Source organism: Hyla sarda, chromosome 1, assembly GCF_029499605.1.
Source record: "Hyla sarda isolate aHylSar1 chromosome 1, aHylSar1.hap1, whole genome shotgun sequence".
In the NCBI taxonomy this organism is placed as follows: domain Eukaryota; kingdom Metazoa; phylum Chordata; class Amphibia; order Anura; family Hylidae; genus Hyla; species Hyla sarda.
The window spans coordinates 239,719,878-239,741,030 of NC_079189.1; the positions used below are offsets into that span (position 1 = coordinate 239,719,878).

General features: G+C 45.5%; 1 protein-coding gene across 5 annotated transcripts in view; it reads left to right on the forward strand.

Moving 5' to 3' along the window:
* LOC130366974 (uncharacterized) overlaps window positions 1–21,153 on the forward strand; it is a 306,433-nt gene that overhangs the window by 203,424 nt on the left and 81,856 nt on the right. Inside the window, exon 1 of one of the 5 annotated variants that reach the window (XM_056569375.1) lies at window positions 6,363–6,436. The exons of 3 other annotated variants lie outside the window; for them this stretch is intronic. In XM_056569375.1, the coding sequence (XP_056425350.1) occupies window positions 6,398–6,436 (39 nt within the window). In that variant the 5' untranslated portion in view covers window positions 6,363–6,397. Of the gene's footprint in view, window positions 1–6,362; window positions 6,437–6,467; window positions 6,677–21,153 lie in introns of those variants that run through there. One more of the 5 variants, XM_056569370.1, reaches the window with a different exon arrangement.

Here is a 21,153-nt window from a genome sequence, read left to right on the forward strand (position 1 = left end):
GGGTCTGTGTAGGGGTATGTGTATATGTAGTGTTTTTTACTTTTAATTTTATTGTGTGTTAGTGTAGTGTAGTGTTTTTAGGGTACAGTCGCACGGGCGGGGGGTCACAGTAGTTTCTCGCTGGCAGTTTGAGCTGCGACAGAAAATTTGCCGCAGCTCAAACTTGCAGCCGGATACTTACTGTAATCCTCCGCCCATGTGAGTGTACCCTGTACGTTCACATTGGGGGGGGGAACATCCAGCTGTTGCAAAACTACAACTCCCAGCATGTACGGTCTATCAGTGCATGCTGGGAGTTGTAGTTTTGCAACAGCTGGAGACACACAGGTTGTGAAACACAGAGTTTGGTAACAAACTCAGTGTTTTGCAACCAGTGTGCCTTCAGCTGTTGCAAAAGCTACAACCCCCAGCATGTACGGACAGCGGAAGGGCATGCTGGGTCTTGTAGTTATGCAACAGCCGGAGGCATACTACATTGGCTGGGGATGCTGGGGATTGTAGTTATGCAACAGCTGGAGACACACTGGTTTACTACTTAACTCAGTGTGCCTTCAGCTGTTGCAAAACTACAACTCTCAGCAGTCACCGACAGCCAATGGGCATGCTGGGAGTTGTAGTTATGCAACCACCAGATGCACCACTACAACTCCCAGCATGCACTTTAGCTGATTGTGCAAGCTGGGAGTTGTAGTTACACAACAGCTGAAGGTACACTTTTCCATAGAAAGAATGTGCCTCCAGCTGTTGCAAAACTACAAGTCCCAGCATGCCCATAAGGGCATGCTGGGAGTTGTGGTGGTCTGCCTCCTGCTGTTGCATAACTACAGCTCCCAGCATGCCCTTGTTGCATGCTGGGAGCTGTTGCTAAGCAACAGCAGGAGGCTGTCACTCACCTCCAACGATCCACACTGCAGGACTGTCCCTCGCCGCCGTCATCGCTCCTGGGGCCCCGATCCCAACAGGGACGCCGGGGATCTGGGTCCCCAGCACCCGGGGTCTTCTGCCCGCACCCGCTCACGTCCTCCGGAAGAGGGGCGGAGCGGGTGCGGGAGTGACACCCGCAGCAGGCGCCCTGATTGGTCGGCCGGTAATCCGGCCGACGAATCAGGGCGATCGTGAGGTGGCACCAGTGCCACCTCACTCCTGCAGGCTCTGGCTGTTCGGGGCCGTCTCTGACGGCCGCGATCAGCCAGTAATTCCGGGTCATGGGGTCACTGGAGACCCGATTGACCCGGAATCCGCCGCAGATCGCTGGACTGAATTGTCCAGCGATCTGCGGCAATCGCCGACATGGGGGGACATAATGACCCCCCTGGGCGATATGCCGGGATGCCTGCTGAACGATTTCAGCAGGCATCCGGCTCCGGCTCCCCTCCGGCTAGCGGTGGGGGCCGGAAATGCTCAGGGCGTATCCATACGCCCTCGGTCCTTAAGGACTTGGAAACGGGGGCGTATGGATACGCCCTATGTCCTTAAGGGGTTAAAGATATCTGATAGGGATACACCAGCTTGTTTTAATTTTGTAGACATGGCTCCTCTAGAGGAATGAGCTCCAAATAAAGAAATGTCGATACCTGCATACTGCATAGTTTGTTTCATCCATCTGACCAAAGAGGGAGAAGAGATCGGACGATAGGGTCTACAAAAGGAAATCAGCAATTGAGAGTCAGAAAGACGACAAAAAGATTTAGTTCGTCGTTCATAAGCTTGAAGACGCAAAGATGTGTTTGATGTGGAAAGGATGGATAAAAGACCGAATGAAGAGTGATTTTTGTATGTCTGTATATGGAAAATTGGACTCCATTAGGGACATATTAGGAGCTCTGATGTCCGATATTCTTTTGATAGATATAAGGCATAGTAAGGCGGTAAGTTTAAGAGATAGAAGTTTTAAGGAAAGAGAATCGTTATCACCTAAAGATTCAATGTAATGAAGAAGTAAATTAACATCCCAGGTAGAATGTTATCTGCGTAAGGCAGGACATCTGAATTTTATACCCTTCATTAATTTACAAATTAATGGGTGTTTACCAATAGGCAGAGATTGAATACATTAATGGTACGATATGCTTTACCTAAATCAAAGGATGAAGATAGGAAATTGATAATGTGACCTAGAGGTGAATGTACAGGATCCAAATTCCGTTGCATACACCAATCAGACCAAATTTTCCAGGCTGATCTGTAAGCAGATCTGGTACCTGGTGCCCGAGCGTCAGAGAGGATATCTTTAGTTCAAAATCCTGGTTTCTTGTCCCAAAACAAACCAAGCTATTAGATGTAAAGAATTGGAAGTTATCAGGGGATGAGGGTTCCCTGAAGGATCTTGAAGTAATAGAAGATGAGACTGAAGCAGGCGAGGGAAATCTATGATCATTTCTAGAACCTGAGGAAACCAGGATTGAGTTGGCCACCAAGGGACAAAGGACAACTGATGATTTCTGAGATCTGATGAAAAGGATTCTCGGAATCAGAATAAAAGGGGGGAAGGCATAAAGGGGGAGGGCCAAAGTTGGAGAAGAGCGTCTATGCCTTCTGCTTCCGGATCGGGACGCCAGCTGTAAAAACGAGGAACTTGGCGATTCAAACGGGTTGCGAATAGGTCTAGATGAAGAGGATCCCAAAGACAATTGATTCGATTGAAAACTTTGGGATCCAATTGCCAGTCGCTGGAATCCATAAGGAAACGGGAATTCCAGTCTGCAATGATGTTGGAAAGGCCCGGTAAGTGTTCTGCTTTGAGGATAATGTCCCTGTGAAGACAATAATGCCAAAAATCAAATGCGATATTGGCCAGGATAGCAGATTTGGTACCTCCAAGTTTGTTTATGTATTGAACTGCCGATATATTGTCCATCCTTATGAGGATGCAACAATGAAATCTGTCCTTTGCAAAGCTCTTGAGAGCAAAGAAGCCCGCTAACATTTCTAAACAATTGATATGAATAGATTATTCTGTCGACCATTTTCCTCCTGTTGAGCTCCCCAAACCCAAGCACCTGGCATCTGATTTTATGATGAGATCCGGAACAGAATTGAAGATAGTATTTCCATTCCAAGCTTGAAGATGTTCTAACCACTAAAGAAGTTCTTCTTTGGTTTCCAAAGTTAAAGCCATTTCGTCTGAGTATCCCAGACCGTTTCTGAGATGTTGAGCTTTCAGACGTTGGAGAGCTCTGTAATGTAACGGGACTGGGAAGATTGCTTTAATGGAGGCGAGGCCACTACTCGAGCAATGGAATGAAGAGAAACTCTGTTTGTTCAAAACTGAGTGAATATCTCTCCGAATAGTCTTCAACCTCCTGGGAGGGAGACTGAGGAGAGCAGACTGGGTATTCACTAGAAAACCTAGGAATTCTACCTCCTTTGAAGGGGTGAGAATAGATTTTTCCTTGTTGATGATAAAACCTAGATTGGAAAGTAGAGATAGAGTCCATTGAATATGAAGTTGAATTAGCGACATAGACTGAGCCATAAGAAGGATGTTGTCTAAATAGATGATGAGACAGACATCCCGGGCTCTCAACACTGCTACGACTGGCTTCAGAAGTTTTGTGAAGCACCAAGGAGCTGATGACAGACCAAATAGAAGGCTGCTAAATTGCCATTTTTGATCCTTCCATAAAAATTGGAAGTATGGTTGAGATAGATGGTGCATAGGCACCGTGAGATATGCATCCTTGAGATCTATCTTCGCTAACCAATCGTTCGGTAGAAGAAGATCTCTCAATAAATGGCTGCCTTCCATCTAAAAGTGATGATAAGACACAAAATTGTTTAAAATTTTTAAGTTTATGACCGGTCTGTAACCGCCGTCCTTCTTCTTTACAAGAAAGAGATTGCTCAGAAACCCCGGAGAATGAGGGGGTACGGGAATTTTGATAACCTAAAATGGTATTTAGAACCCAAGAATCGGAGGTTATCATAGCCCAGACATGGGAAAAATATGCTATCCTTCCTCCCAATGGAATCTGAAAAGAAACTATTAGTGTCACGATGCCGGCTGGCAGGAGGTGGATCCTCTGTGCCAGAGAGGGATTGGCGTGGACCGTGCTAGTGGACCGGTTCTAAGTCACTACTGGTTTTCACCAGAGCCCGCCGCAAAGCGGGATGGTCTTGCTGCGGCGGTAGTGACCAGGTCGTATCCACTAGCAACGGCTCAACCTCTCTGACTGCTGAAGATAGGCGCGGTACAAGGGAGTAGACAGAAGCAAGGTCGGACGTAGCAGAAGGTCGGGGCAGGCAGCAAGGATCGTAGTCAGGGGCAACGGCAGGAGGTCTGGAACACAGGCTAGGAACACACAAGGAAACGCTTTCACTGGCACAATGGCAACAAGATCCGGCGAGGGAGTGCAGGGGAAGTGAGGTATAAATAGGGAGTGCACAGGTGAACACACTAATTAGAACCACTGCGCCAATCAGCGGCGCAGTGGCCCTTTAAATCGCAGAGACCCGGCGCGCGCGCGCCCTAGGGAGCGGGGCCGCGCGCGCCGGGACAGGACCGACGGAGAGCGAGTCAGGTACGGGAGCCGGGGTGCGCATCGCGAGCGGGCGCCACCCGCATCGCGAATCGCATCCCGGCTGGAGGCGGTATCGCAGCGCACCGGGTCAGTGGATCTGACCGGAGCGCTGCAGTAGCGAGAGTGTAGCGAGCGCTCCGGGGAGGAGCGGGGACCCGGAGCGCTCGGCGTAACAATTAGTTGATGACTTACCGTATATACTCCGATTTTTCGTGCTGAAAACACCCCCCTCGGCTTATACTCGAGTGAACTCTCTGCCTTCAGCGGTCTTCAACCTGCGGACCTCCAGATGTTGCAAAACTACAACTCCCAGCATGCCCGGGCATGCTGGGACTTGTAATTTTGAAATATCTGGAGGTCCGCAGGTTGAAGACCACTGGAGCCTTCATCATCATTCAGACCCCCCCCCCCCCCTTTTGTTTGGTACTTACCTCCCCTTGGCGGGAAGGAAGGGTGATCTGGCCATCTATGCTGCAGGGACCGTCCGGTGGGGAGAGATAGTCGTTCCGGGCTGTCCATTTTCACCGGGGGGGGCTCTTCTCCGAGCTTCGGGCCCGGCCCCAGACTAGTGACGTTGCCTTGATGACGACGCACAGGGACATTGCGCATGAACGTCCCTGTGCGTCGTCAAGGCAACATCACTAGGGCATGCTGGGAGTTGTAGTTTTGCAACATCTGGAGGTCCGCAGGTTGAAGGCCACTGGATTGACAGGTGGGGATGATGAAGGGGGGGGGTGTGGGACGATGACAGGGGGATGATGACAGGCGGTGATGATGAAGGGGGGGTGTGGGATGATGACAGGGGATGATGACAAGCGGTGATGATGAAGGGGGGTGGGATGATAACAGGTGGTGATGTGGGATGATGACAGGGGGATGATGACAGGCGGTGATGATGTAGGGGGGGTGGGAAGATGACAGGCGGTTATGGTTAAGGGTGGGGATGATGACAGGGTAATGATGAAGGGGGGATGATGACAGGCGGTGATGATGAAGGGGGGGTGGGAAGATGACAGGCGGTTATGGTTAAGGGTGGGGATGATGACAGGGTAATGATGAAGGGGGGATGATGACAGGCGGTGATGATGAAGGGGGATGATGACAGGCGGTGTGGATGAAGGGGGGGATGATGACAGGGTAATGATGAAGGGGGGATGATGACAGGGTGATGATTAAGGGGGGGATGATGACAGAGGGTATGGGATGCGGGTGTTTAGCATCAACAATTTTGCTTTTAGAAAAAGCGACATGGGATACCTGGTCCTTGGATGTCTTCGTTTTTTTGTGAGAAGATTTACCAAGACCAGTAACAGTAATCAGCCGTTTATGGGAGGCCTTCCCAGATTTACCCCAACCTTTCGTCATCTTTGAAGTGGAGTCCTCCGCGGACCAAAATTGGTCAGACGGGGTAGAAGGTCCAGCTTTGGGGGATTTTGGAGGTTTATTGCGTGACATGGCTAAGGCTACCGATTTAGCAACAATATCTGGAATGGAAGACATGGAATTCTGGACAGACAGGTCCACCATGGATTGAATTGTGCTTCCATCTACAAATTCTAAATTAGGGGTCTCAATGACTTGTACAGAATCCTCATTAGCCATTTTAAGAGGATATCAGAATAACATGTAATATAGTAATTACACAAAGACAGTATGTATAAGTATAATAAGAGCCCACAGAGTGAGTATATATATATAAAAAATATATATATATCACTAATATATGGATATTATAATAGGGGTAAGAGGAGAAATTTCTCTTTGAAAAAGAAAAAATGAAATACCACTTAATGATAGGAAAACACCACTAGGTGGCACCACAGGCTAAATAATGAAAGGGGGATTGAAATTTTAACACTACTGAGGGGAAATTTAATATGGGAGGGCTGGCAAGTCGCCGAGGAGGACGGAAAAAGGTACGTCACGCTGACTGACAGGCTCTGACAGAAGAAGTCAGTCAGAGCGGGAATTAAAAGAGCGCGAACAGCTGAGAACCAGCGCGTGCAAACATCGCAATAACTACGGCAACTGCCCTAAGAGCAGCACATAAAAGCAAACGGGAAGGAGAAAATATGAATGTTAAAATGAATATTACATGGCAATGTAACAAAGGGGGGAAATTAAATATATGTAATTACCAAAAGAAAATAAATATGGTAGGTTTCATTAACACTGAAAGGAATTGTATAGGATATCAAAGGAGAAACAGTGAAAATGAAATTATTTATGAAAAAACCGTAACAGCAATAGATATATATTTAAATGCAGGAGATAACACAATAGGTACTTATCTGCAGAGCAAAGAAGAGGAAGTATTATAGTTCATCACTCCTTATATCACTTGTGCTGGCCTCTGATTGGCTAACTGATGCACCCTTTTTGCATATGTAACATTTTTCTTTTGTATCACTATAGTAGTAAAGAAGAGTTTGCAAAACTCATATAACACATATATATACTTAAATTTCTCCTCACCAATTGGTGATAACACAGATGGAAGTAAAATGCGAAACGAATCTGGTGTGTTCAAAAACATGCACCGGATTCTCAAAAATACATTGTATTGTGAGTACGGTGTGGATAATATTCGTACTGATAAATTTAACATCTCAGCGTTGAGCAAACATTTTAGAGATATTCATAAAGGGGACGTTACATCTCTTGTAGTTATGGGCATCGAAAAGGTTAAACATAACATTAGGGGAGGAGATCTCCATAGAAAATTGCTTAACAGAGAGACTTACTGGATATTCGTTCTGAACACCAGACACCCAACTGGTCTAAATCATAGACTGGATCTAATTATGACATATTAATATTTTAGTTTGGTGTTCGGTAGAAAGAGGACCTTATTGTAATATATATAATTAATTAGTTTGTTTTTTATAATGGTCCCTGCTTACATATGGTATTGGAAAGTGTGAACCATATTCAGACATATGCGGTTTTTCCTGCGTTTTTCATAATTGTTATTATTTTCAATAATTTTTTGTACTTTTATGCACAGTACATATGGATTTTGATAAATATATATATTTGTTGACGTTTCGCTAATGTCTTGAGTATTATCCACACTGTACTCACAATACAATGTATTTTTGAGAATCCGGTGCATGTTTTTGAACACACTGGATTCGTTTCGCATTTTACAACCGCGAAAGCGTGAAACGCGTCAGAGATTTCATGTATGTAGCTGTCTTTATTAAATAAAGAAACCCGTTTTTATCCACATCCTGGTGCTGGACATAATTTTCGTTATGAAAACAAAGCAGGTACATGGGGAATTAGTATATCTCTCTCAAACCGTACATTTTTAGAAATGTGAGGATGTTAGTGACTCTGGACTTTGGTGCTGTGTTAACAGAGGTCCCCTCCCTCCAACCCCCCCCCCCCCCCCCCCCTTTGTGGGTTTATTGGTTCCTTCATGTTTAATTTAACATAATAAATCTGTTTAGACCTATTTTTCTTAAGTGGACAACTGTTTTAAGTACTGTGATACTATTTTATCAGCTCTGTGTCATCATTGAGACCCATAGGGTGAAGGGGGCTAAATACATCCAATACATTTTGCACTAGGCGGCAGTCCATAAAGTTTAACCTAAAACCCTACTGTATTGATCAGGGGGAAGGCAACCCAATAAGGCAGTTGCCAATTGCCCCATTACAAAGGAAAATTTCCTTCACCCATTCCAATATGGTAACTAGAATAAATCCCTGGATCAAAGTACTATACCTATAAATCTAGTGTCCATAACTTGTAATAGTATATTTTTCCAGAAAAGCATCCAGCCCCCCCCCCCCCCCCCTTGAACTTTTTTAAGTTCATAACATCATGTTGCTGAGAGTTCCACAGTCTCACTGTGTCCGGGTTGTATTACACAGCGCACGTTTACTTTATTTATTTATTTATTTTTTGTCACTGTATGCACATTTGTGTTTTTTTATGTACACTAGGATTTGCTTCTGGGCGTCCCTCCTGCCAGTCCATGGGAGATGTTAGGCCATCAGGTTTCTCACCTCCCTGCCTATCCCCAGGTAACCTTCAGACAGGGATGCTATCCGGTTTTAATGGTTTCTTGGTGGACATCTGGATCAGTGCCTTGTTGGACGCAAGCAACTCTTATGGTCACTTAGTAGATTCAGCATAAAGGGACATTGTATCTGGAATCATGCTAGTGCCTTTTGGCCTGGAGGCAAGAGCTTTGGTTTGTTGGGAGTTCTCTCTCCTTTCAGAGAAGGGCTTGCGATAGATCCTCGTGCACGTTTTTTCGCGTGAACACTTGCACCTGGGTGATTGAGCATGATCCTCAGTTAAAAAAACAATAGATGTTAAACTTACACGCCTTTAGTTCCCAGGATCACTTTTTGACCCCATGGTTGAATATTGGCACCACATCTGCTAAACCGTAGTCCTGTGGAACAATCCCTGACATTATAGAAAATGTAAATATAAGGAACAAGGGTCTGTCTTGAACAGAACTTAAAAGAGTATTCCAGGTATTTTTTTTTCATTTGACTACGCTACAAGGTCTGTAAAGTTAGTGTAGCTCATAATATAGTGTCTGTACCTGTGGTCTCATAATTATTCTGTGATTATTGCCCCAATATTTATTTTTAACAGCATACAAAATAACTCATGTTTGGGGATTTCCCAGATTGCAGTGCGTCGTAACCTGACATCATTATTCAGGTGATCAGAAGGAGCCTGTCATGCTTCAATTTTGCCACAGCTGTAGGCCCCCTTGTTAGAAAACACTGTGTTTCAATGGGTGTGGTGGCTAATGTGTGGGAGGGAGGAAAGTGATCCCAAACTTTGAAGCATAGAACTGTGGGATGTGTAGTTAGGATAGCAAAATCAAATAGGAAATTCCCAGTTCTGCCAGGTACTAAAATCCCCTTTTGGTGGATAACTCTTTTAACCACTTAAGGACCCAGATCGTAACTGGAAGCCCTGAGTCTGCTCCCTTTCTATAACGCGGAGCCACGGCCGTAACCCATGGCGCTATTAACCATTTAGAAGCGGCGTTTAAAGTTTATAGCCGTGTCTAAAGTGAATGTAAACTACTCCTGGCTAGCTCAGTGGGCTGTTCGGGACCACCGCGGCGAAATCGCGGCATCCCGAACAGCTGGAGGACACAAGGAGGGTGTCTGCCTTCCTTCTGCGTGAGCAGTCAAGCGGCAGAATCATTGATCAATGTTATCCTATGGGATAACATTGATCAATTTAAAAGATCAGTGTGTGCAGTGTTATAGCCCCCTATGCTGGAAGTTGTAGTTTTGCAACAGCAGGAGTTTTGACCCCTCCCCCCCCCCATGTGAATGTACAGGGTACATTCACAAGGGCGGGTTTACAGTGAGTTTCTCGCTGCAAGTTTGCGCTACAGCAAAAAACTCCTAGCGGGAAACTCGCTGTGAACCTGTGTGATTGTACCCTAAAACACTACACTACACTACACAAAATAAAGGGTAAAACACTACATATACACATAGTCCTACACAGTTAACCCCCCCCCACGATAAAAATTAGAAACATCTGGTACAGCACGGTTTCTAAAATGGAGCCTCCAGCTGTTGCAAAACAACAACTCCTAGTGTTGCCAGACGTGCTGTCCAGGCATGCTGGGAGTTTTGCAACAGCTGGAGGCACCCGGTTTGGGAAACACTGCCGTAGGGTAATTTTGGTATCGGAGGCAAGTGTGATTCTTGCATCTGGGTCCGTCACCCACTACAAGGCTCAGAAGAGAAGGAGCGCCATTGGGTTTTTGGAGAGAGAATGTGTCTGGAATTGAAGGCCATGTGTGTTTACAAAGCCCCCCGTGGTGCTAGAACAGTGGACACACCCCCCACATGTGACCCCATTTTGGAAACTACACCCCTCACAGAATGTAATTAGGGGTACAGTGAGCATTTACACCCCACAGGTGTCTGACAGATTTTTTGAACAGTGGTCCATGAAAATGAAAAATGTAATTTCCCATTTGCACAGCCCACTGTTCCAAAGATCTTTCAAATGCCAGTGGGGTGTAAATGCTCACTGCACCCCTTATTAAATTCTGTGAGGGGGTAGTTTCCAAAATAGGGTCAAATGGGGGGGGGGGTCTGCTTTTCTGGCACTATGGAAGGTTTGTAAATGCACATGGCCTCTGACTTCAATTTCCTCAAAATTCTCTCTCCACAAGTCCTTCTGTTCTGAGACCTGTAGTGAGCCAGCAGAGCACTTAACATCTACATATGGGGTGTTTTCTTAATCGGGAGAAATTTGGCTTCAAATTTTGGGGTCCATTTTCACCTATTATGCAAAGTCATCAAACTCCTGTGAGGTGTTAACGTTCACTATACTCCTTGCTACGTTCCTTGAGGGATGTAGTTTACAAAATAGTATGCCATGTGTTTTTGTTTTTTTTTTTTGCTGTTCTGGCACCCTGGGGACTTTCTAAATGCAAAAAAAACATTTCAGCAAAATTATCTTTCAAAAAGCCAAATTTTGCTCCTTCTCTTCTGAGAATTGTAGTGCAAAGCACTTCATGTCCACATTTAGGGCGTTTTCTTAATCGGGAGAAATTGGGCTTCAAATTTTGGGGTCCATTTTCACCTATTACCCCTTGTGAAAAAGAAAAATATGGGGTAACAACATCATTTTAGTGTTAAAAATCTAATTTTCCATTTTCACATCCAACTTCAACTGAAAGTCGTCAAACACTTGTGAGGTGTTAAAGGGGCACTACGCCCCTAGACATCTTATCCCCTATCCAAAGGATAGGGGATAAGATGTCAGATTGCCGCGGTCCCGCTGCTGGGGATCCCCGGGATCCCCGCTATCATTACAGCACAGAGTGAGTTTGCTCTGCATGTAATGACGGGCAATACAGGGGCTGGAGCATCGTTACGTCACGGCTCCGCCCCGCGTGACTTCACAGCCCGCCCCTTTCAATACAAGTCTATGGGAGGGGGCGTGGCGGTCGTCACGCCCCCTGCCATAGACTTGCATAAAGGGGACGGGCCGTGATGTCACAAGGGGCGGAGCCATGACGTCACGCTGCTCTGTCCCCTGTATCGCCCGTCATTACACACAGAGTGAACTCGCTCTGTGCTGTAATGATAGCGGGGTGCCGCAGCGGGGATCCCGGGGCTCCCCAGCTGCGGGACCGTGGTGATCTGACATCTTATAACCTATCCTTTGGATAGGGGATAAGATGTCTAGGGGCGGAGTACACCTTTAAGGTTCACTGTACCCCTTGTTATGTTCCTTGAGGGGTGTAGTTTTCAAAATTGACATGTGGGGGTTATTTTGCTGTTCTGGCACCATGGAGACTTCCTAAATGCAACATGGCCCCCAAAAACCATGACAGCCAAATTCGTTTTCAAAAATCCCACAGTTGCTCTTTCCCTCTTGAGCCATGTTGTGAGCCCGCAGAGCACTTTATGTCAACATATGAGGTATTTCCATACACGAGAGAAATTGGGCTACAAATTCTGGGGGTCTTTTTCTCCATTTACCACTTTTAAAAATGAAAAAATGGGGCTACAAGAACATGTGAGTGCAAACAGATTTTGGTCCTCGCCCACCCTGGTAACGTCAGGCTGTTACTGTTTGGTTGGTATTTGGCTGAGAATAAAAATAGGGGGGACCCTATGTGTTTGTTTTTTTTAAATATTAAATTTTTTTTTTTTGAACGCATACGGTCCCCCCTATTTTTATTCTCAGCCAAATACCAACCAAACAGTAACAGCCTGACGTTATCAGGGTGGGCGAGGACCATTGTTACTGGCCCTCCTCAGCCTAAATAACGCCAGCCTGTTACCGCCTAGGCCCAGGAGCGCCATTTTTGACGCTCCGGGCCTGTTGGTACCGGCTCTTCCCGGCACCCCTGTGGCATTGGGTACCGGGGTAATAATTGGGGGTTAGCGCTAGCTGTTTTTGTGGCTAACGCTAAGCCCAGCTTAGTAATGGACTCCGTCTATAAGACAGCTTCCACTACTAAGCTTGTCAAGTAAAGAAAAAACACAACAGGTTTAAAAAAAATGTTATTACAAAAAACACTCCCCCACATGCCCTCGTTAACCCTTTTATTAAAATCAAACAAAGAAAAACGCTGGTCATTGAAGTAGTCCACCGAATCCGAAGGAGTCCACAGGATACACGGATCTGAAATGAGAAAAAAAAAAAGGGTAAGTACATTTATTATCACCTGCTCGCACATCTCCCACCCCGCATGACTACAACTCCCAGCATGCCCTTACAGTAAGGACATGCTGGGAGTTGTAGTTGTGTGGTGCAGATGTGTGGGCAAGTGACAAGCTTGTCCCCTGCCCCCAGCTGCAGGACTACAACTCCCAGCATGCCCTTACAGTAAGGACATACTGGGAGTTGTAGTCCTGCAGCTGGGGGCAGGGGACAAGCTTGTCATTCACCTGCACTGCACAACTACAACTCCGAGCATGTCCTTACAGTAAGGGCATGCTGGGAGTTGTAGTCCTGCAAAGGGAGCCCGGGCACACACACACATAGAGTCACACACAGTCACACAAACACACACAGACAGTCACACACAGACAGAGACACACAGACAGACAGAGAGACAGACACACACACTCAGCCATCCAGCGCAGCACTCCTTCTCTCCCGGCGCCCTACGAGTGATGCAACCGAAGACGTGGGAGCGGAGGCTGGGCACAGTGAAGGTGAAGGCCGGGGGGCTGGGGGGAGTAGAGGGGTACTGGTGGGGGCGGAGGCCGGGCACAGTGCAGGTGAAGGCCGGGGGGGTGAGAGGGGTACTGGTGGGGGCGGAGGCCAGAAACAGTGCAGGTGAAGGCCGAGGGGGGGGTTACGGACGGGCACAGCGCAGGTGAAAGCCGGTGGGGGGGGTGTATGCTGACGGACCCCCCTGACAGACTCCTATATCCCCTAATCATGTCACTGTTCCGGTCGGGTCCTGTGATTGGCTGCTGGTCCTGGCCAATCACAGGACCCAGCGGGAAATGTGAAATGACAGCAGGGGATTTAGGAGTCTGCGGCGCCGGTATATGTTATAAGGAGCCCGGGCTGACATTACAGTGCAGCCGCCCGGGCTCCTCATACTGCCTCCCCGCTACCCTCACTTAATAATGATGGGGACACTCATATACATCCCCCTTGTCTCCCGCCCGCGCCGCTCAGCTCCCGCTGCTACAAGACTACAACTCCCAGCGTGTCCTCACTGTAAGGGCATGCTGGGACTTGTAGTCTTGCAACCGCAGACAGATGGGAGTTGTGTGGCGCTGGCAGGTGAGAGGGGGGGATATAAATCACTGCAGTGTCCCTGTAGCGAAGTGAGGGTAGCGGGGAGAAAGTATGTCGGAGCCCGGGCGGCAGTAGCTTTTCCTGCTCCATGTTGGAGCTGGAGTAAATTTAGTCAATTTTTACGGCCGTTGCGACCTTTTATTGCGCAGCTGCGACTGTCGCAGTTAATAAATACCTGACTAAAGCAAATCCATTTTGAAAAATTAACTACATAAGCAAGTTTGAATTTTCTTGCTTTTCTTTACGCAAATTGTCGCACGAAAACACACGTAGTCGCAGTTGCGACAATTTTGAGACAATTGTAGTAAAGAAAACCTGACTAAACCCCTTGATAAATGTCCCCCATTGTATTTGTGAATCAATATAAAATGTATTTGGAATATTCATTTTCCTTACAAGCAGAGAGTTTCAAATTTAGAAAAATGCTAAATTTGAAAGATTTTCATAAAATTTGGGGATTTTTCACCAAGAAAAGATGCAAGTAATGCCAACAAATTTACCACTACGTTAAAGTATAATATGTCACGAAAAAACAAACAATCTTGGAATCAGAATAAATGGTAAAAGCATCCCAGAGTTATTAATGCATAAAGTGACAGTGGACAGAATTGCAAAAAGGGGTACTCCAGCGCTAAGACATCTTATCCCCTGATCACGGGGGTCTCGCTATTAGAATCAGCCCCCGGAGCATGCTCGCTCTGGGACTAATTACTGGTGTTCACGGGGACAGAGCATAGTGCTGTCACGGCTCTGCCCCTATGCGACGTCACGCTGCGCCCCCTCAATGCAAGCCTATGGAGGGGGCGTGACAGCTAACGGGGTGCGGCATGGAAGATTACGGGGGTCCCCAGCGGCGGGACTCCCGCGATCAGGCATCTTATCCCCTATCCTTAGCGCCGGAGTACGCCTTTAAGGTGAAAAAGGGCTCAGTCCTTAAGAGGTTAAGAAAATCTCTGTTCTTCGCTCCATTTACCTGTCTCCCTGTCTCAGGCGCTGAAACCCCCCCAAAGTATGATGCTGACACCCTCATGCTTCATTGTAGAGATGTATTAAGCAGGTTTCCTACAGACATGGCACTTAGAATTGAAAATAGTTTTTTTCAGACCAGAGAATTTTGTTTCTGTCCGAGAGTCTCTTAGGTGCTTTTTTGCCATCTACAGGTGGATTTCCCTGCGTCTTTTACTAAGGAGAGGTTTCTTTCTATCCACTTAGTCATAAAGCCCAGATTGGTGGAGGCTGCAGTGATGAATGACCTTCTGAAAGGTTCTCCCATCAGCACAAAGAATCTTTGAATATCAACCAGAGTGGCCTATGGGTTCTTTGTCACCTCTTTTGCCAAGGCCCATTCCCGGATTAGTTAGTCTGGTGTGGTGGTCAGCTCATGGTTGTGTTCTTGTTCCAAACCTTTTCCAATTTTGCATTGTGGAGGCCACTACGCTCTTAGGAACCTTCAGTGCAGCATAAAAATGTTTTACCCATCTCCAGATCTGTGCCTTTACGCAATCCTGTTTCTGAGCTATACAGGCAGCTCTTTTCTGATCATGGCTTGGTTTTTGTTCTGATATGCATTTTCAGCTGTGAGACCTTTTATAGACAGGGGTGTGTCTTTCCAAATCCTGTCCAATCAAATCAATTTTTACCACAGGTGATTCCAATCAAGTTGTAAAAAATCTTAAAGATAATCAAGAGAAATGGGAGGAGTCAGTGCTACATTACAAGTAAAGGGCCTGAATAATGTCCATGCAAAATGTTTGTTTTTCTTTAAGAAATGTGCCAAAAAGATTCTAAAATGCTGCTTTCATATTCTCATTAAGTGCAGATTGAAGGGGGGGGGCTTAATTTTTTAGATATACATAACAAAATGGGAAAGAAGGGGAAAGGTTTTTCTAAATGTATTATATTACCCTTACATAGGAGAACATGCTAGTCCCTCTAATATAATTTTTTTTTTGTAACTCCTATTTCATGCTAGTCCCATTGCTGAATGGAAACAGTCATTTGATATAGGAATACAACAAAATAATAATGTGAAAGAATTAATAAAATTCTTTCATTCTCACAGCTAAATGTAGCGGTAAACAAATGTATTAAGGTGAGATTGAGCCCAAATAGATGCCAACTTGCCTTAACAAGGTAGAACAGTGCAAAGTAAAGAATGTTTGTCTTCCTTCATTCATGTTGCTATGGTCAAACAGATGCATTTAGAGGCCTGTATATTGGGAACCAGAATTTAGGGGCAAAAGGCATATATACACTGCTCAAAAAATAAAGGGAACACTTAAATTACACAATATAACTGCAAGTCAATCACACTGTCCACTCAAGAAGCAAAACTCACTGACAATCAATTTCACATGCTGTTGTACAAATGGAACAGACAACAGGTGGAAATTGTAGGCAATTAGCAAGACACCCCCGTTAAACGAGTGGTTCTTCAGGTGGTGACCACAGACCACTTCACAGATCCTTTGCTTCCTGGCTGATGTTTTTGTCACTTTTGAATGCTGGCAGTGCTTTCACTCTAGGGGTAGTATGAGATGGAGTATACAACCCACACAAGTGGCTCAGGTTGTGCAGCTCATCCAGGATGGCACATTAATACAAGCTGTGGCAAGAAGGTTGGCTGTGTCTGTCAGCGTAGTGTCCAGAGCATGGAGGCGCTACCAGGAGACAGGCCATAGCATCAAGAGACATGGAGGAGGCCGTAGGAGGGCAACAACCCAGCAGCAGGACCGCTACCTCCACTTTTGTTCAAGGAGGAGCAGGAGGAGCACTGCGAGAGCCCTGCAAAATGACCTCCAGCAGGCCACAAATGTGCATGTGTCCACTTATTCGGTCAGAAACAGACTAAATGAGGGTGGTATTAGGGCCCGACATTCACAGGTGGGGGTTGTGCTTACAGCCCAACACCGTGCAGGACATTTGGCATTTGCTAGAGATCACCAAATTTGGCAAATTCACCACTGGTGCCCTGTGCTCTTCACAGATGAGGGCCCGACATCCAGAGGGGGGGGGGGGGGTTGGGGGTTCTGTGCTTACAGCCCAACACCGTGCAGGACATTTGGCATTTGCTAGAGAACACCAAGATTGGCAAATTCGCCACTGGCGCCCTGTGCTCTTCACAGATAAAAGCAGGTTCACACTGAGCACATGTGACAGACGTGACAGAGTCTGGAGACACCGTGGAAAATGTTCTGCTGCCTGTAACATCCTCCAGTATGACCGGTTTGGCGGTGGGTCGGTAATGGTGTGAGGTGGCATTTCTTTGGGGGGCCGCACAGCCCTCCATGTGCTTGCCAGAGGTAGCCTGACATCATCAGCACATCTGGGACATCATGACTTACTCCATCCACCAACTCCACTTGCACCGCAGACTGTCCAGGAGTTGGCAGATGCTTTAGTCCAAGTCTGGGAGGACATCAATGCCTGATGAAGCGCACTAGCGCGAAACGCATTGCATGTTGGGAATAAAGCTGATTGCTTCTACTGTTGCCTGGTCCCCCAGCGCCCTACTATCCACTGGTCTGGAGGTCGTTGTTTTTTATTGCTTTTATTGTGGAGTGGCAGCAGAGGGATCTGCTTCATGCTATCTTCCAAGTTGTGCTGGTATCTGCACAACTTACAATGGTAAGCGCTCTATCACTATTAGCGTTTCCACATTTGTTATTTATTGCACCATGGAGCGCTCCTCTTTGTCTTTTTTATCATAATATAGGGGCAGTCATCAGGATTCCAGCACACTATATATATATATTTTTTTTTTTCCATAAACCTTCCCAACGGCCTTGTAGTCATAGTACCTGGGGTCCATACAGTAGGTTGTGACTGTATGGAAGTTGGGATTATGTGCATGGGAGGGTGTGAGTTTCACATTTCTTTAAAGAGGTAATAGCTGAGGTTTTTAAGAAAATGACCAAACACTTCTCCAGCTGGATTCAACAGGCACTTAGAGTCTTTCCAAGTGAAAGAACTTTAATTACCCATAATGCAATGTTTCGCAGGGATCCGCTTCCTCAGGCATGATGTCTTTCACTTGGAAAGTCTCTCAGTGCCTGTTTTATCAAGCCCACACCTGGAGGAGAAGTGATTGGTCGTTTTGCATCACACTGGAGCTTGGAGCGGCTGCAGGGAGCGTTGTTGGTTGGAATACTATATGCCTGTACAATGTTGTACTTGGCTGTGTACAATCACCATTGGTAAGCATGCACACTACTACTATTTGGTAGCATTGTTTACCCTGAGGATAACACACTACAGAGCGCTTTCAGTTCATCTTGAGGTTATTAGAAGGCAGAGTGGGCAGGAGAGAGTTAGGGTAGGTTCACACTGCAGATTTCCATGCACGCAATTGTGCTTGGAAATTCAACTGTGTAAACCTTAACATTGGAGTGAATGGGCCTTTCACAGACTCATGGAATCTCAGGAAGAATTTCTGTGGCCGCCCCAGATGGAATCTCCTGATCAAAATTCCACAAGTGGAGATTCCGTAGTGTAGACGTACCCTTATATGGTCAGGAAAAATAAAGTCCCAGTGACTTCAATCGGCTTTTACATGTGGATTCCACCAGTAGAATGAACATATTTGATCTTCTGGCTGAATAGAATTCAGCTTTGAAATTCCGCTTTCAGAAAGATCATTAAAGCCAATGAAGCTTTCATTCAAGGCAGGATTTGAACGGAATAATACCCTTAGGGTGCGTTCACACGCTATTACTAACAGCAAATTTTCCGCTGAGGGAAACCTGCTGCGAGTTATGCTACAATTGATTTGAATGGGTCCACAGACAGTCTGCAATAGTGTCAGATTTGCGGACTGTCTGTGGACCCATTCGAAACTTTTTTTTTTTCTTGTGCCAGAAAGTGAAACAGATTTGTAAATTACTTCTACTAAAAAAAATTTAATTTTTCCAATACTTATCAGCTGCTGTATGATCCACAGGAAGTTCTTTTCTTTTTTCCTTGATAACCCCTTTAAAAAATTGTTTTCTAGTGGAGTACCCCCTTAATGCATTTACTGCAGGAGAGGAACAAAATTGCATTATCATCATTGACGTAGTTTGGTGGGCACAGTGATTTATGATTAGTGAATGTTTCTCTTTTTGGCTTATCTGGTTGATATACAGTACGGTTACAGCTAAGGGCACCGCTATACCATTTAAACTTGATTCTTATAGAGGACAGGATATTTTAATACAGTGCTAGATCAGTTAACTTAATTCATAAATCATGCAGCACATTAGCACATTTAATTTTTTCATAAATGTTTTTTGCCCATGGATCTTAAAAGCCATGATTTATTTTTCCATCAACTGAGACTTATGAAAGCCTTTTTTTGTTTTTGTTGGACTCCTCAATTTACCACATAAGGTAAAAGGTAATACACTAAATATTGTGGGATGAAATTGAAAGAAGCTAAATCTTGCAGCTTCATTTATTTATTTGGCACGGTGCCAAGTTATGTAAATGCAGATGAAGAAGTCGACATGCGTTACTCTAATGGAGCTGCTCAGTATGTCAAATGACTTATGCTACAGAAGGCCATGTTTCTGAGAGCAGTTACATCATCTCCTGTCTTCTTGTTAGGGAGGGAAGCATGCATGCCCGTGTACAATACAGGAGATGATGAGAGATACATGTCACAGCGCCATGTAGTCAGCACTTGTCTCGCATGCCAGCTCTGGCTCGTGCACCACAGGTTCGCCATCGCTGGTCTAGTGGGTTAAACGGCCAAGATCTGAGTAGCAGATAGCAGCTGTCACCAGTTTTGTATGGAGCAGCTCCTGAGTCTCCTCCATACTTCTTAAATGCCACATGACATCCATGTATGCCATGGGGTGTTAAGGGGTTAATCTTTGCTGCAGGTAAAGAAAAGCCTAGATACAATTCTGAGCTGCTATATGGGGGGTCTAGGAAGGTGCAATCCCCTGTTTTCTTTAAAATGCTCCAATAGAACATTCTACATGTGTATTTCTGAAACAAAGTAGGAGATTGGGCATTATAAGGAACCAATAGTTGATAGATTGAATAGCCACTGAATATAAAAGCAATTACATACTATAAAGTCTACCTAAAAGGGCAATGGAGAAGCAGTGCTCCAATAATTCAATGAAAGATCTAGGTTTCACCCAAGGTTCCCCAGGTAAGATGTCAGATTCCCATTGGAGCCATTTTAATGAGAAACTGAAACGTTACCTGTGACCCTTGGGTGAAGAAATAGCCATATTTCAGCTGAATTATTGGAGTGCTGTTTCTCCTTTTGCTTTATCACTGACTGAAGGTTGAATAGTACAGCCTTTGCCTTTGGACCTTTGCTTATTTTACTGTGCTTATTCAATGTTTCTGGAATATAAAATCTACCTCATTTAGTCTAGCTTTTTTAAGGAACTGTTAAAGCGTACCTGTCACCCAAAAAAAAAAAATTGTATATGTTGCTCAGTACCTCATCCTGATCATGTACATGTAATTTCTATGTTTATACGACCTATATTTTTCTCAGAATTACCTTTTATTTACTTGCAGATGTTGCTCACTGAGACTTTTGTTCATGAACAGGCACGGGGCAGGTCCCTCTCTTCTCCTCACTGTGCTAACCACTCCCCCTCCTCCCCCTCTCTCACTCTGCTCTGAGTCACTGGTCTCGGAGCGAGCCTAGCAATCAGCCAATTACAGCACTCTGATATGTAACTTTTTCCTCTCTGGTTTTATGCTGTACACACACACACAGTATACAAAAAACAAGGTTGCAGCAGCACTCTTGGACAAAAAATGGAGGCTCTTAGCGCACTTTTTGATCAAAACGTGTCCCCCATCCACCACGCGGAGGTGGCCTCATTTCGGATGGGACCTTAACACTCATTTCACTCACCTCTGCTGGGCATATAACCTCTGACTGGGTGACATGCTGGATCTACTATCGATTTAAAAAAAAACTCTTGTGAAACAGGGAGGGGTGAGTGAAATGTGTGTTAGGGTCCCATCCGAAATGAGGCCACCTCCGCATGGTGGATGGGGGACACTTTTTGATCAAAAAGTGAGCCTCCATTTTTTGACCAAGAGTGCTGCTGCAACCTTCTTTTTTTTGTATAATCTGTATTTGCCACAGCAGCGTGCACCCGTGTAATAGGTAGTTGTGTTGGCTATTTTTCTTTTTGTTTTTGGTACACATACACACCAGTCCATCCCCAAAAAGTCCCTCTCCAGCCGCTCTCAAACTACAATTCCTATGATGGCCTGGCAGCCTATATATCAGTGATCCACAACCTGTAATAATTTAGCAAGTATACAAACTGTCAGGGCATGATGGGAGTTGTAGTTTTAGTTGATCCATCCACAACCAGTCACTCTCCAGCTGCT